General features: G+C 50.7%; 1 protein-coding gene across 1 annotated transcript in view; it reads left to right on the top strand.

Moving 5' to 3' along the window:
• The window catches only part of LOC135261457 (SNF-related serine/threonine-protein kinase-like), a 36,208-nt gene that overhangs the window by 9,900 nt on the left and 9,128 nt on the right, over nt 1-17,180 (top strand). Inside the window, exon 3 of the mRNA XM_064347771.1 lies at nt 11,326-11,467. Coding sequence (XP_064203841.1) covers nt 11,326-11,467 — 142 coding nt within the window. The remainder of the gene's footprint in view (nt 1-11,325; nt 11,468-17,180) is intronic.

The raw sequence follows: 17,180 nt of genomic DNA, 5'->3' as shown, positions 1-17,180 counted from the left end.
ATATTTTCCTCTGGAGCGCGGCTCAATCACCCGCTGTGGCTCTGAATTACTGCCTTCAGAAACGTGGAGTCAAATACAGCGCGATGCTGGCGTCAGTGCCCCCCCCGTTACGAAATGTCTGATGGAACGGAGCGAGGGGAGGGGTCTCTCTCTCTCTCTCTCTCTCTCTCTGTGACGAAGCGCCCAGTAAACGAGAAAGTAATGGAAGGGGAATGGAATTCGCGAAAAATGGAATTCGCATCAGCGCTGGTGCCTTTTACCTGCGGGCCATGAAATAAGAAAGGAATGGCTGAAAGAGCCTGGCTTCCCATTTCTCAGGCTAAACGGGCGTGCGCGCCACTCTCTTTCTCTTTGGGGGTTTTTTCCCCCCTTCTCCTTGCTTTTGTGTGGCGCAAATTACCCGTGTTCCTTTTAACGCTGTTTTTTCAGCGTCCCCGCGCGCTCAATTTGCAGCCTGACCGAACCGGCTGCGATTGGCCGGGGGGCGGTTGACGAGCGCCGGGTTGATTGACCTGCGATTGACAGGCGCAGAAGTGGGCGGGGTCAGTGGCGCGGACAGACACGGTCTGACAGGTGCTATTCTCCGCCTCCCGAGAAGCCTGCTGACAAAGACCTGGCTGTTTCCGTAGCGATAGGACTGGTTTAAAAGCCCTCGGGGTGAGCTGCCACTGACCTCTGAAGTGTTTTGTTTGCATGTCTGTTGAGGGGAAGGCCAAGGAACCCAGGGTCCTATTCACCTTCCTATTCGTCCTGTAGCTTCAAAAAGACTGGCTGCTCTGTGGAACTCTTAAATTCCACATTATAATAACTGGGCACTGTGCACATTACTTTTACCAGTTACATTAACATACCCATTTCAATTATGTACATTTTCAAGTACGTTTATTCTTCTGTGCTGTTGACAGCTGTGGAGCTGGTAGAGGCTGGCTTGCTATCCATTCGTCAGTGTCTCATGTATGGTTCCTTTACCAGCATTGGGTCTCATTTTCCAGGTGAACACCCAGTGACTCCTAATTAAAGTTGACAAATTATGTTGTTCAGTGCTCTCCTAAGGTCACTGTTCCTCTTTTCTTTCACACGAGTTAAAGGCTTTGTTCCTAGGGGAACATTAATGGGGACGGACTCCGCGCTTTTGCTGGATGTCGGCAGCGTGGCCCAGTTGGCCGGTGTCCATGACCTGCAAAGCCGGGGAGCTCGGGGCTGAGTTGCTGAACGGTCCGAAGCCAGGGCCCGAGCAGTACACTGACACGCCGTTCGCACGGATGGAACACGGGGGGCTTCAGCAAGGCTTTATAGCTGGGCCTGCCCTTCGACGGCGAAGGCAACGCGCCAAAATGTCTTCATCTTTTTTCCTCCCCTAATCTGCAGAAAGAGTGCTGACCTTTATGAATGCTGTATGTTTTTGGTGGAAACGCTTTCAGTCCTGAGTTAAGTTACGGTCCCCCATGCTCGTCTGGGAATTCTGGGAACTGTAGGAGCTGTTCTGCTGCGGCAGGCTGCTGGTTCGGGCTGACGGGCGAGGGCCCTCGCCGGCGGTCTGGAAACGCGGAGTCTTCTATAAATAAACCGTGCGTGGGAGCGCTCCAACGCTAACCGCAGCTCAGCGCCGACCGGCGCTCGGCCGCCTCGGCGATAAATAGAGCGCCTGACCCGAGGCTGTGCTGCGTGACGGGACGGGGCTCCCAGTATTCGGGTTCCTCTCTTTTATTGCGGAATTCTGTTCTTGGGAACTGGAGTCATCTGCTTTTAATAGTGCCTGCTGGCTTTCTGAGGCATGCGGGTCCACCTCTGTGTTCTGTGACTTTACACAGTGATGTATATGCGAGATGTTATTTCATATAGTTTTGATTCATTTTGATGCATTATAGCATTTTGGAGTATCTTTAGAACTTTAGTTGTCAATACGTTTGGACTGTTTTGATATATGTAAATGGTGATTGGTTAAAGAGACTAACAGGCTGTGAGTAGCAGGTCATGTACAGAAAGCAGGTCATGTATGGAAGTCACAAAAGTACCTTGCTGTTGTGAAGGGCTTTCACGTAAGCTGAACGGTTGATTGAGTTTTGTGTCTGTAAGTGAGACCATTCAATCACAACGGAACATTCCTGTGAAAATTTCTTGAGAATCTACCTGTCCATACAAGAAACAGCCCACCTTTGTTCCAGTGGGTGTGGCAGGCTGTCCTCATGGAACTGCTTTGTTGTTTATACCAGTGGTTAGGTTCTGACCCAATGACGTCATTCTGTTGCCATGGGTACAGCAGTTTTCTATAAGGTGGTGGGCTGCAATTGTGATACACATGCCAGGCGGGATTTGAGTTTTGATTTTGAATAAAATTGCCTTGAATTGGACTGCAACAGTCAGAGCACTGGGGCTTAAGGTGGGTTGGTTCTTGGGTGGGGATATTTTAATCCCAGGTGCTCCGACAGAAACTCAGCCTTTCAAATGACCTTCAGGATGTGGGGGCGAAGGAGTTCTCCTCGGCTCCGCACTTGGCACCTTCTGTCTTTTTTTTTTTGGTGCAATCTCAAACGGAGGTTAATGCTAACTGGAAATGATGCCCTCATTTCCACCTCTGTAGCCTGCACGTCTAACGGTACACATAGGCTAATCCTCACCTGTGGCCAGACCTGCGGCTGCCATGGCAGTGCTAAGAGCAGTGATGGTAACCACACCGGCGGACAAGTGCGAGCTCGGATTCACTGTTTGTACAGAGCTGTTAATCACTGCCTGGAGCCCTCTGTGACAGAAGTGCACCAGCTGTAGCTTGATCTCCTGACTGAATTGAGACGGTAATGATTTACAGTAGTAGGTTTTTATAGCAGTTGGTGATGGTTTTATTTGCACTTTTTGCTGGACCCTGAGGGCCGGCTAAGAACAGTGAATGTCTCTTACTGAGGGGCTGGCTGACTGGATGTCTCTTCATTGTTGAAACATGCGCGAGTATCGGTGGTGGCGTGCAGTCGGTGGTGGTATTAAACTTAACTAGCAACACCAGGTGAGCGCGATAATTTAAGGACAGAAAACAGCGCTACTCTGGGCGTAATTGTATTAATAGTCCACAGCACGTTGTATATTTGTTGGGTAAGTTCAAAGTGCCCAAAAACGTTGGCTAGTTTGCTTGCTAGCTAACTAGTTTCTACATTATAGCTCAGTGACTAGTCACAATTCGCTAACATTTATTGGTGTACTGAAAGCTTGCGGATGGCTAACTGGCAACTTGGCTAACATCAATTTAATAGTGAAGCTGGCTTAGTTGGTTATTGATAGCTGGAGACCTCGTTTAGATATGGCACTCACCATACTTTGGATTCATAGACTTTTTTTATTGATTAAAAAATATGAATAAAAAGTGATTATGAGTCATTTTGTCTAAAGAGGAAGTATCTTCTGGAACCTATGTGAAAAGAGGCTCCAGTACCATTTATGGACAAAAAGTCATGGCTCAACAGTTCCAGTTTCTGATGGACAGTGTTCCCCACAGGCTGTATCCAGGGTCCGGCTGAGCTAGGCTTGCCCAGTCTTGTTTATATCCCTGCTTTTTGCAGGGACTGAAAGCTCTGTGTTGCTTTACTGGGGATGGGTAAATAACTGGCTGCACCACAGCAGCTATGATGCTGAGATAAAACCCCCGAATCACTAATTAATCCTTTGCTGTGGTACACGTGCTGTGACCGTGGTAGAGAGGCGTACTGTATTGCCTTCCACAGAGAGAGGGAGAGAAAGGAGGGAAAGAGGGAGGCAGGGAGGAAGGAAGGAAGGAAGGCAGGGAGGGAGGGAGTGGGGAGTGAATGAGAGAGAGGAAGAATGTCCTTCCTTTCCACCCCTATATTTTCGAGCGAGAGGAACCCTACAATCAGCTCCGAACAATGCATTTCAGATTCCTTTCTGCAGGCTGTGCGCAGAGATGCCCGGTTCGGCGTCGCCATGGTTACACCTGCCAGCCAGGTGCCTGCAGCCGGCACGGCGCTTGGCATTCCCCGCCCAGCAGAGGGCGCACTGCAAGGGTCCGGTGGGGCGGGGGGTGATGGAATAATCTTAGCTCGCTAATGTGCACTTCCAGGGTTCGGCTCTCAGCTCTGTTATTAGAGATGCTGGGGGAGTGGGCGATCAAGTTTGGAGCAATTAGCCGTTTGCTGATCCCTTCCTTGGATGGCGATGGCAATAATAGCGGCAAATGGAACGCAGTTGCTCTTGTGTTGCTCTTGGAGCTTATAGCCCACAGAGGAACGAGGGAAGAAATCTTATCATGCTTTATCTCATTATCACTTGTATTAGATACCATCACTCTGAAAGCAGTTCCAGGTCCATTCCAAAATCTGTGACTTTGGCCTTACGAAATGAAACTGTAGCATTGCACATTGCTGTTCATACAAGAACAGGCTTCCTTCCTTCCCTATTGCTTGAGTAAACAATACACACACACACACACACACACACACACGCACGTTGACCCCAAGAACTGCTGTACTCTTGTCACTATTAGCCAATTGTTACTATAGCCAGTGATGGAATGAAAATGTTGTCCAGAGCATTTTCAACTGATTTATGAGGATATATATTTTTTTGTAACGCTTGCACCAGGAGCACTTTGATGTCTTATTCTTGAGTGGATGGATGTGCTCCGGCGAATTTGAGCAATTTGTTATTCTTATTTATTTATTTTGCTTAATTTGAACGGGGGAGCTTTTATGATTCGGGTCATTGTAATTCTCATGATGCGGAAGAAGCACCCTGCTTTCTCCCCGAAGCCATTATGCAGAATGACAATAAGCGTGATGATAAACAGGAATAAAAATCTGCGTCCCGCTCTTCCACGCTCACCCCCCCCCCCTTTACCCCCCCACCCCTGCTAGGAGCTGATAATCACTCCCATCGCCTGGCTTCCTGAATACATTGCTTATTTCACCACGTCTTCTCTTGTCTTTGTGTCCCTCCGAGGAAGAATCTGCCACATTTGGTTGTAATAATGGGAAATATCCAGAACATGGTTGCATTTTCTTTGTGATTTTGTTGTCTAAAATGTATGCAGATGTGCAGTTTAAATAGCCTATATTATGCACTGCATGATATTTATGTTCGGATAGAGCACGCAATACAAAGTTATAAGCTCTGCCTCGCCTTTCTGATATTACTAGCAATTTCCTTTTTTCCCCCCATGGTTGATATTTAGCTAATTCTTTTTCTGATTTTTAAAATCTGTTTACAGTGTCTGTCTATGTACGGTCTAAATGATGTTTCGCTGACATTAATGGTATCTTGGCTGAATATAAAAATCAAGTTACCATTACAGTTCATAACAGGAATGAGCAATTAGGCTTAGAATAATTAATATAGTTTCCTAATAACCGTCAGCCTAGATGGAGGCCCACATTTTCAGTCGGCGTGGTCATTATGTGCATCTCATGCGCCATTGATTTCGCGAGGTTGCTTGAGAGTCGTGGCCAGGTTTGCTGTACTCCGTCAGGAAGGATTGCATCACGCCTGTAAAACATTTCTTAACCTCAGTAGCAGTGTCCCTCAGTGACCACACAGCGTGTCTGAAAACATAAATATCCCTCAGCATGCTAATGTAGGTTATTGGGAAAATGGGCTATATATTGAAAGGAGTGCGCATTGATTCGATTAGTGCTGGCAGCAACAGTGTTATTTGCCGTAATGGCTTTTGTTGTTGTCAGAAACATAATCATAATCATAACAATAACAGTCATAATAATCAAAATAACATCTGGTATATGGGACAGAGTTAGCACTAATTGTTCTGCCTTTACTGTTACAGCACTGTGATAGCACAGGGGAAGTGGCTGGGAATTGTATTTAATGTAGGCCTTTTCTGTAATAGCTTTGCAAAGTACAGGCCTGTATGTATGATTTACAGTTATACATCGCTGGACATTAATGTCTGCTTTTCCCCAGAAAAAAGGATAAACCTATTATTTATCCTTTCACACAAATCATATTTTTGTATGTTCCTTATACTACTCATGTTCATATTTGACTTGAGGAGAAGTCTAATGGAGTTTTGTCACTGAGAGCTATAGAGTAGTAGCGTGTGTGCTAACGTGCCTCGGGTAGCGGGGTTGAGCTAGCATTCCCGCGCCAGTCGTGTCTCCGTCTCCGCTGGCTGAAACGCCGTGTTCGGCGCGAGCCTCCAGCGCCGTTCCCACGAAGACGCATTCCAGACGAATGTTCCGCCGACGCTGGTCTCCCCGGAGGCCGCTCTGCGCGTTGGCCGCGTTTGTAAAAACCGGTTTGCGTTACCGTTAGCCTCCCGCGAGGCCTTTTCCGGTGGCGGTTTGCACTTCGTTTATCCGCGTGGGACCGGCCTGGCTGTGACTTCGCCGGCTCCGCTGCTTCCTCAGCCTTCTGAAGCGCTCCAGTTTCAGGGCTCTCGTGGTGTCGGATGCGGAGGCCTGGCGCACCCCTCTTCCTCGGTGCAGAAGCGCGTCGTTTGCACCTCTCAGGGCAAATGATGGAGATGGAGAGAGAGGAGCTTTAGCTGTAACTGTTGCTGCTCATTTCCGTAAAATTTTCAGGAAAATTTCCTCCTGTCCTGGTGTTCTCTCTGATGAATGTAAATCACCTTGCTGTTTTTGTAGGTAAAAATTGCATGTCTCCAGGTGTCACTCATTTCCCATTGGCATGGTAATGCTGTGCTGTAGGCCTTTGTAGTCACCGGTTTGCTTCCTTTTCTCCAGGTTGTTTGCAAATGAGTATCGTTGGCTTTGCAACTTAAAGGACTGAGCTGGAGCTGAAAGTTAAAACTTCTGTCTAGAGGGCTCCAGCCCCACTGGAGCGGCACATAATTTGTTTTGTGTAGGGACAGCGTTTTTCATTGCTTGAGTGACTCCTGCTGTCCACCTGCGTGCCTGCGGCTTACTCTCTGTGCACACGTATGAATGAGTCTCCTCCACCGCTGCTCTGTGTGCACACGTATGATTGGGTCTCCTCCACCTCTGCTCTGTGTGCACACGTATGAATGGGTCTCCTCCACCCCTGCTCTGTGTGCACACGTATGAATGAGTCTCCTCCACCCCTGCTCTGTGTGCACACGTATGATTGGGTCTCCTCCACCCCTGCTCTGTGTGCACACGTATGAATGGGTCTCCTCCACCCCTGCTCTGTGCAGCACGATGTGTTGGCGGTTAGGTTAGGTCACCAGGCTCTGGCCCTGGGGCTTTGCTTCCTTGGCTGCCCCGTCACCAAAAAGTGCAAAATACTGAACTGTAAGCCTGCATACTAAGCAGCAGCTCAGTAAGTGAATTAGACAGCGCGCATAATCTAGTGGAATGGGTTTTTCTGAGGCGGGCAGAGCAGTCGGCCATCTGTGGGTGTCGGGGAACAGGACCGCGGTGCTCCTCAGCAGCTGGACGGGAAAGTGGGTCAGCGTCTGCCGCTGTGCAGAACCTGGCCTGCCTGGGGGGGCGGGGCCGAGCTGAGGGGCGGGGTCAAGCTGGGGGCAGGGCCGAGCAGGGGGGGGCGGGGCCGAGCTCTTATGCCTCCTCCTGCAGGTTCTGATATCTAATCATGCTCATTTAGTGCTGTGGCTCTGTGCACTTTATTATTATTATAGTGTTATTTAATTCCACTAATGTGTCAGATTATCAGAGCTTGATGGAAGGCTGCCACAGGAATTTCCCAGGTCAGGCATAAACACACGCGCTGCAAATAGGTTTGAGTCGGCCGGGGTTTTATTTAATATTTTTGAGTTGGGTAGTTGTTTAGACAGGAAAGAGAGGCTTTGATTTACTCGTTTGTTATACAGGTTGTTCTTGCGAAGGGTTATTAAAGAGAAAAAGAATGATTTCATTCTCACTTCTCAGCTTTTGGTTATTTATAAAAAGAAAGGCTTTTTAATTTGGTCTGTCAGTTGCACCTCCCACCAGGGTGTGAAAGCGCGGCAGTGCCGTTTGGGGCCTGTGATTCGGGGGGCAGAATTGAGCGCGGCACGCGGTTGCGGTGCGGAGGCGGAGCTTCCAGGCCTGGCGTCGCTCCAGTGTGGCAGCGGCGAGGGCTCGGCGCCTCCTGACCGTGCCGGTCACGCTGACCACGGGAGGGGGAACGCCGCCACGGCAGGGCTGCGGTCGGGTGAGCACCCCCCCCCCCCCCGTGGTCAGGACATGTTGGGGCAGAGGGCAGGGGTGCGGACATCGCTGGGTCTCCTCAGAGGGGCGTTCTCACCCCATTAATTAGCACGTTGTCAATATTTTTCATTTCCTGCCTGAGAAAGGAGAGTAAATGAGGTGGCAGGGAGCAAATTCACACACGCTGCCATTTTCATCTTGCGTGCTGTTGCGGGGTGAATTACTGTCAGTGTGCTGGATCTGTTGCACGTTCAGCAGGCCAGCAGGCAGGGGAGTGGTGGGGGGTTGTCACAGCACTGCACGGGAACGTCTGTTCCATCAGCGTGGTTAAGCGGCAGGCTAATATCGCGCCAATGGGAGTGGGGTTGCAGTAGCAGGTCTAGCGCCGCCCTGGAGGCAGTTAAGCTGCAGGCGCTGGGAATGGCGTCCTCTCGGGTCTGGGCTCCATGCTCCCTGAGGAGCTGTCCCGGAGAGGAGACGGACGGCAGCTGCAGCAGATTCAGCTCACCTCTGCTGCAGTCGGAGTCCATACCGCATGCTTAAATAGGCCCCAGCTTCCTCTCTGACCGCCAGTCTCATCGCACAGGGGTGCGACAGCCAATCGCCTCCACGGGGGGCCGCCTAGCCCGCCTCCTGCCATCACATGACCCGGGCTGTGGAACGACACGGCCAGCCTTCTCCACACAGTGTGAGCAGAGAAGCCCCGCCCCCTCCGCTTGCCTCCCCCATCCCGCCTCCATTCGGTGATGAATATTTCATGAGCGCTGCTTTCTGGTGCGTGAATGCGCAGGGAAATGTGTCGAGCAGCCCCCTGCCCCGCGGCATGCTGGGACGGAATCGGAGGAGAAGGCTGAGACTGCTCCCCCAAGGCAGCCAGCGCTAATCTGTCAACTCCAACAACACTCACCCCCCCACCCCCCACCCCCACCCCATACCCCCCCGGGAGCAGCAGCAGCCGTCGCATCTGCAATTTAATTTGTTTGGAAATAGCAGCTTAACCCCTGGAATGATTTAATCTACGCTGTTAATGGTGTGGCGGGGGGGGCGCCCTGGTCCGTGCACCAGGGGGGGCGCGGGTTCACATCCCGGCCGCGGTTCTGCCGGGCAGTGCCCCTCGTCTGGGTTACTGAGGGTTTAGCAGTGCAAGTGAATGGCTCTCTGTTGTGGCAGTTATCTGACTTGTGGCTTCTGTCCGTGTGCAGTGTTGACTGAGTGGGCACCCGTGACGAATGGACAGCAATGAGGATGGCAGGGAGGGGAGGGTGCGTTCATTCTGCTGTGTGCAGGAGCTGGCAAACATGCTGGAGTCGGGTCTAAATTTGAGGGGGGGTGAGTTGTGGTTTTTGTCCAGTCAGTCAGTTTATTTTCATATAGTGAACTTTCAAAAATTTCCCAGGGCATTGAACGGTTAAGGTGAAGTTACAAATTCAAAGACAAAGCACAATTCAGTCAATATTGAAATTTGGTTTAAATTATTGTTGCATTTACATGAAAGATTTTTTCAGTTGGATTTTTAGGAGAAGCATTGATTCAGCATTTCTAATCTTAGCAGGTAGAGTTCAACAGTCAGGAGCATGGAAAGTACATGATCTCTGTCCAGCTGATAAGAGGCTACACCTGTGTACTGTCAGTCACTTTCACTCTATACATGGTACAGAGTCAATGTAGTACTTTGAATTTCTTATCATAGATTCAGTGCTGGTCAGGTCAGTGTGGGTAGCATTGAAAGCCTGAGGTTTCTAGTGTTTGCTCAACATAGCCTACTTCCCAATGCTACCCAGTGTTGTCTTTAGTCATGTCTTTCAGAGCAGAAAGGGTTGGTCTCACCTGATTTCTGTTTTTACAGAGGTAAAACCGGCTCAGAACTGGCCTGCTGTGTGTTTGTACCAATACCCTGGCCTTTACCACTACGCTTTCTCTGAATAATTGTCCCAGAACAAGCAGCATTTGTTTTTTTTTGACAATGTTTGGATGACTTGCAGTGTGAATTTTCTCAGCATAGTGTTTTTAGATTTCCCACCGCGGGCAATGCTGTAATTGTCCATAATTGCCCCAGTAATGGCTTAAGCTCTTTTCTGTGTGAGTGATTTAGGATTAAAGCCACGTGTCGCCATGGGAACGGCTCGGCGCTCGCTCCCGCATTCATCTCCCTCTGCTCTCTGGGTTTGATTGGTCGTGCTGGCTTCAGCCGAGGGGCTGGTTCTGCTGCAGACAGGCCAGCCTGCGGACACAGACGAACGCAGACACGGTCCAGGACGCGCGGGCCTTCTCTCCGCTCTGCAGACAGACTGAGCGGGTGCGGCTGACAGGCACGCTTTTACAGCCTCCCGCCTCGGCTCCCCCCTCAGCCGCGTCCTCGTGGGCGTGGCCTTGGTCCGCGCCGCGCACGCCAGACACGGAGTCTGTTGCGTCGTGCAGCTTAGCAGCTTTTCTCATTTCGCAGACAATAGTTTGCGATGCGCAACAACATCGGGGTCATAGCGTCACTAGCCGACTTAAAACAAGCTTTAATGGTCTGCGCTAGTAAGCTAAGTTTATGGCCAATCTGGCAACGCAACATGCATGTGCCAGAGAGGCGAAGCATTTCATGCTCTGCTGATGCTGTATCTTAAAAGGTCATGTTCAAAAAGTAGCCCAATCATAGTAATCAGAGCCACTTATCTATTTTTTTATTTTTTTTTAATGTTCAGTTTTTACAAGCTAAGCTCGCACGCAAAGCTATACAGACTGCTTAATAATAATCGGGTTGAAATATTTTCAAAATATTTACTGCATTTTTCCTTAACATTTGTGTTCATCTACTCATTGTGTAAATGTGTGAGCTGGGCTGCAGTTTCCGGTGCCGTTCGCGCTGCAGTGTGAAACAGGGAGGTTTTGGCACAGTCGGGTATGGCCAGTCAGATGGGAGCCATCGATACCAGTCTCAGAATTTCCATATCGTGCCCTGCTAATTATAGCGAGTGCTGTAATGTCTGCAGCCTTCAGTGCCACGTAACCATCTGTAACGCGCTCACCGCCAGCCTGTGGAGTCGCCGGCAGGATGTTAAACAAGGCTCGCTTTGCTTTCTGTTGTCACCAGAACCATAGCGGGCTCCAGAAGTCTCACTTTGCACTTGCACATGTTGCATTGTGGGAAACTGGAGGACAGTAGTCCTCGGTCTTGGTTATTTTTGCTAAAGCCCTCTTTCTTACTTTTTCCCTTTCTCTCGCTCTCTGTCTCTCTCTCTCTCTCTCTCTGCAGATATCTGGAGTCTGGGGGTGATCCTCTTCATGCTGGTTTGTGGGCAGCCTCCTTTCCAGGAGGCCAATGACAGCGAGACGCTGACCATGATCATGGACTGCAAATACACCGTGCCCACACACGTGTCTCTGGCCTGCAAAGAGTAAGCCAGTTCAGTTCACACCCTGCACCCGCAATCATGGAATTACACGCATGCACGTTAGAGCGTGCACACACGCACAGACACACGCTCACAATCGCACACTTACACATACCATGCATAAAACACGCACGAAAGCGCTTAACACGGCTATAAATACACTCACGCTCGTGTATGCGCGCTTGCGCGGTCGCAGTCCCGCGTGTACGCACGAGCACGCACGCGGGGGGTCACGCGCACGCGGAGGGTCACACGCACGCGCACACGCACGCGGAGGGTCACACGCACGCGGAGGGTCACTCGCACCCCGGCGCACACAATCCCGGTCGCCGGGGAGGCTCACCCACGGGACTCATTTGCAAAGTCTATTTACCTTTCAGCTGGAGCACACGCTGTGCTGCTCCCACATCCAAACGCAGCGCTGCAGCGCGCCTCATCTGGGAGCTCACGGAAAAGAAACCCTTCTGCTCAAATACATCCCTTCAGTTTAAAAAAAAAACAATCTGTTCAGAATGCCATAAATGTAACTGTTAACATGCTAAATGGCACGGGCTTTGGCCCGGACCTGTCTGATATGTACAGATTGCCCTCGCTCTCGGAGGTTCTGAGGCAGAGGGAGGGAAACGATGCTCGATCATTTCGCTCTGTTTACATGGCGTGCGTTAGCATAGCGCCGCGCACATTAGCCGGGCGCGGTCTCCGGCTCTTTCTGAGTGACCCAGTGCATTTTAACAAAGCTCTTTAATTCAGGGTCACCTCTCCGTCGGGCCGCCCGCGCCGCACACGCTGTCGAGGCCGTCGGCCCCCGTATTCAGCCCATGGCAGTGCCTTTATGGAGCGCTGGTCATTAACCGCGGAGCCAAAGAGCACATATTGAATTTTCCATGCTACGGCTTCCATTCAATTTAATGATTTAAGCTTTGTGAGGGGGGCATTGGTTATTGTGTTGGTTCATTGTAATTAGCACTGGGTTATCATTTTATAGCTTGCACCTTCTGACGTCTGTGAGAGTCAACATCGCCATAAGAAGTCTATGAAACATTACCCAGGGAAACTAGGATGTATGCCTGTCTCCTTTACCAGAGGGTTTAAAATTTGGCTGACCTTGACCTGAATCTGTCAATGGTTGTTCTTTTGGTTGTCGAGGTAGAGGTCATACGGCAAGAGCTCCAAGCCTTGTTATGTAATCAGGGGTTAAGGGGGGGGGGCTGGGGGCTGGGAGAACAGGCCAGACTAGACGAGCGCGAGCACACCTCATCCTGTTTTGGTTCCTGTGAAGACCTCGTGTCTGGGAGCGCATGCGCGGTCTGGGAGAGCTCCATCGGGTCTTTATCTCCATCCAGCGAATTTGCGAAAGCCGGGCTTAGCCTGGGCGCATTAAACCTGCCGGATTTACTCCAAGGGGGAGGGAAGCCATTACGGCTCGGAAAGTTCCGGAACGGCGCTGACCGCCGCACGCTGTTCTCGGGCCCCCGTGTCTGTTTTGTGTCATCGGCAGCGAGAGAGACGTCCTCCATGTCCGTCTGTCTCTCTTCATCTCGCGGTCGCCCCCGGGGGGGGGGGACGGGCCGTCGGAGCGTCCGCCGTCCGCGGCGGCCTGCGTCTCGTTAGCTTGTGACGGACGGTTTTACATTCGCGTCGTCTGGACGCGACATTCCTCTCCCCGACCGTTTCCACCGGAGCTGGGCGCCGTTTCGTTTGCGGACCCCGCCGAGGTGTCTGAAGGCCCTCCGTGAAATTAGAGCGGGCATCAGTCAGGCCGCGCCCGCCTGGACGCTCGCTCTCAGATTATGATTGACACGATAGGCGGGAGTACGCGCGCCCCGGTCACCAGGCTCATTCAGAGGTGCTGGGACTTAATGGAGGAACCCCGCTTTCCTCCTGGTTCTTATCTCTGATTGGTTGAATCCTTCAGCTTGGAGCAGCGGCTGGAAATTTCTGCGACTGATGTGTTCTGAAGGAGGGCTCCTTTGTCAGAGCAGCGCTGGGTTTCAGAGTTGGTTCTTCGGGCAGCAGCAGAGGCTTCTTCTCACTGCGCTGGCGTGTTCACACGCCTCACAGTGCAGCAGCCGTGTAGGTCATGTGCTGTCGGTGGTTTGGTCTCATTCTCTGTCCACTGTCAGAGCCGCAGCGTAGCATGATGGTCTGCATACTGATAGCCTAGCTAGCATGCTAGCATCCAGGCTTCGTCCACCTCCCCCTCACATTCTGCAGAAAGCTGACCCGAGCCGCACACTCACAGACAGCTGTGGCGTTCCTTCCTCCAGCTGACCTCTGCCCCTCCTGCCCTCTAATACCCTCAAGAGCCGAGCTCTCCCCATTTTAATTTTAACGGGCCTGAATCCAGCCTTTGAGCGCCTGTCAGCTCCAGGCGTCGAAGCGTAATTCTGCGAGTCTGTGCAGTCAGCGTCGGCGGCATCTCACCAGCAGCGCTTGGGCGAGGCCGTGGTTTCCTGGCTTCTCGGCGCTGTGCTGGCTGCAGCTCTGTAACGGCTCAGCCCGCCCGCGCTAGCGTACGCTAGCTCTTACTGAGAGAGCCGCTGCAGTCAGCCGCTGAACCGCTGGAGCGATAGTCAATCAGAGCTGCGGTCTGATTGCTTTTTTCCTCTCTCTCTCTTTCTCCCGCTGTGCGCTGTATTGGAGGTGGCCCCGTGTTTTCCAAAACGTTCATAAACTGCAGAATTTCACAGCGTTCTCCGGGCTGGTTTTGACTGATATTGATGATTCGCATTACGGTGCACTACCGATGCCGGTAGCCTGCAGTAACGCGAACCCCGCCGCTGAACTGTGACGCGGAAAACCCACTTTCACGAGTAATAACACGCAAACGCCCGAGTGTACTGTTCTCTGGGAAACCGGTCCTGTAGTGGGTGGTTCTGGGTATTTTACTAATTGGCAGCTGGCAAGCGTTTGACCTCTCCCTGAACTGTGAACGTTCCCACCGGAGGCCCAGGAGCTGTTTGTTCCGGAGCTCAGTGGAGTCTCTTCTGATTTCTCCCCTCAAGCCAATCAGGGAAGAGTTGCTTCAAAGCACCAGCCGTGGTAGCCAGTCAGCGAAGAGCTGCGTGAAGGTCAGCCTGCTTAACAGCCATTCAGGGGGAAAGCTGTTTTGATGTAAACCGCCAAACATTTATTACTTCCCGCTGTGAAGAGACTTTGTCCCTCGCCGAAAAATGAGATGCAAATTTTCAAGGGCTGGTTGTTTGCTTTCTTCAAATGTATTTTTTATTTTCTGTTTCTCTCCCCTCTCGGTTGTCTGGCGTGTTGGAATTTACATCTAAATTTGTTAGAATATGCAAATGCTCCCCCAGTTCATCACAGAGCACTCTGCTTAATGAAAATGGATTTGCTCGCAGACCTTAATAATTCAGTGCGGTTAATGTACCGCCCAGGCGCTGCGTTCCCGGGGACGTTGCAGCGCGGAGCTGTTGTTCCTGCTGTTGACTGTCGGATGCCTTTAATGACATTTTAAAACGGAGGCTCCTCGGTGGATCGGGCAGAGCAGACCCGCGGAGAGTTCGCTTTACGCCACAGAGCCACCGGTGCTCTCCGAGGGCGGTTCCTTTCTCTCTCTCTGCCCATGCGACGTCGGTGGTGGTCTGTGCGGAACCCACAACGCATTCTTTCCGTCCCGCTGTCGTGCCAGTGATTGTGGAACCGATAAGAGACCGACGCAGGTGGCCCGTCGAAGGTCGTGTCCTGACCGGAATGTCCGCACACGGCACGTGGTGGGCCAGCTTGGTCGATTCAGACCCAAACATCTCATAACAAACAAGTCCTGGAAATTGGATCTACGCTATGATTCAAGGGAAATGAAGAACCGAGGAGACCTATTCAGGTGAAATTCAGACCTTTGCTTCTTGTCTGTTTTGGAAGTCAAAGCTTCCTTTTAGGCATGCTCTTTGCAGACTGGCGGCCCGTGTTATGTCTGACTGAGGGCATGTCACTAATGTAGCCATCAGTGGTTGGGTCATGGGTGGGTTCACCCGACTTGACTGTCTTCCTTTCCTTGAGGCGAGGAGGTGCTCATTAATTATGCATGCGCATGTTCATGAGTGCTCTTTCCGTAAGCTTGGCTCCTTAGGGGAGGAATATTACAGTACTTTCTATTTCACAAGAATCTGGTGACTCTGCCCTGCCAGCTGGGCTTTCCCCCTCCCCTTCTGCCACATCAGTGCCTCCAGGGTTGTTGCTGTGGTAACCATGGCCACCAGCATGGACACACCCTCTGACCTCTCATAGGGTAATAAGGATGTACTGGTGGGATGTACCGCTGGGGAGTTGCCAGTACCGGCACACCACCCCTTCAGTGAGCCTGAAAACCCTGGAAGCAGGGGTCTTGATGTGTGCTGACCGAGAAACCAAGAAATTGGGTCTGCAGGATTTTTACTTCAAATGGCTATTTTCCTGTGTGATAAAAAAATGTTCTTTAAAAAAAAAAAGTATAAAATCGAGGTTGGGGCCTGGCCAGAGAACGGTTCTGTGGAAAGCCGTAAGTACCATGCTGGGTCCACACCATGTGAAAACTCGAAGCAAAGCTGCATCATTCTGGAAGGGTTAGGTTGAGCAGAGAAAATTAGACTATAAATACCAGGCTGAGTGAAGTTTGAGGGTAAAGTGAGTCATTGGCAAGTAGGTAGAGGCTAAAAGCACCACTTCCTCAATGAGTGCCTGGGCTGTTACCTCAAAAGGATTGGCACGGTTACCATAGACATCAGCAGAGGTTGCCGTGATCTGGCGATTAACACTGAGACTAACACTGAGGTTAACACTGCTTCCAGCCCCTCTTCATTGTGCCAGTGTGATATTTTGGTATTTCTCATAGGACATGGTCTTTGGATTTAGTCAGTGTATTTTGATGCAGCTTCCTGTTTCTCCAGAGCGTCTGAAGTTGACGTATCCTCACCACAGAATCTACACTGATCATCGTAGGAGTGCTAGTATTCTTAAGAAAACAGGTGGGCTCAGGTACAGCCGGGTGGAGGTGCAGTTTTAAATAAGAACGGGACATGGGTGGGCTCAGGTACAGCCGGGTGGAGGTCTGGTTTTAAATGCCGAGTGCACTGACTCTGTGTGTGAGGAGGGCTGACGGGCCGGTTATTAAAAAACGCAGACGGCTCTTATCAGCACGCTGCCGTGCTGGAGATAGGCCAGGGTGCCCTTCCATAGGGCTCTGTGTCTGACAGGGCCTGCTGTGTGTGTACTGACAGGAGACTGACACCCTGAGCCCTTCTCTGAGACCAGAGGCATCCACTCGTCTGATTCAAAAAGCATACAACTGTGCACTGGGAACACAGTACGTTCATTTACATAACTAGTAAATCATTCATACATAAACTAAAAGATCAGATTTGGTCAACAACAATCAGTGCATGTACATGCATATGCACGTACTCGTACATACGCATACGTGTGCGCACACACACACACACACACAGTCTCATAGCCACTTTTATTTCTTTTCTTATCCTTGTTAGAAGTTGTAGTGGAGGGAAGGATTATTTTCTACACAGTTCATACAAACACTTTTTTTTTTAAATGGCAATGTTTGAAGTAAGGAACTATGTTGATGTTTTGGAAATATGTACACCTGTTTTGTAGAGTAGATCTGATAACTTGCCAGTATTTATCTTATTTTCTTGCTTATTTGACTCCTGCCAGTATATCAGTATGTTTCAAAGGTTGCGATACCAACATGCTGTGCTAAAGGCTAATG

The sequence above is a fragment of the Anguilla rostrata genome, chromosome 8 (genome assembly GCF_018555375.3).
Source record: "Anguilla rostrata isolate EN2019 chromosome 8, ASM1855537v3, whole genome shotgun sequence".
NCBI classification, from domain to species: Eukaryota; Metazoa; Chordata; class Actinopteri; order Anguilliformes; family Anguillidae; genus Anguilla; species Anguilla rostrata.
The sequence above is the reverse complement of the archived record's forward strand: the minus strand, read 5'-3'. Positions and strand labels throughout refer to the sequence as shown.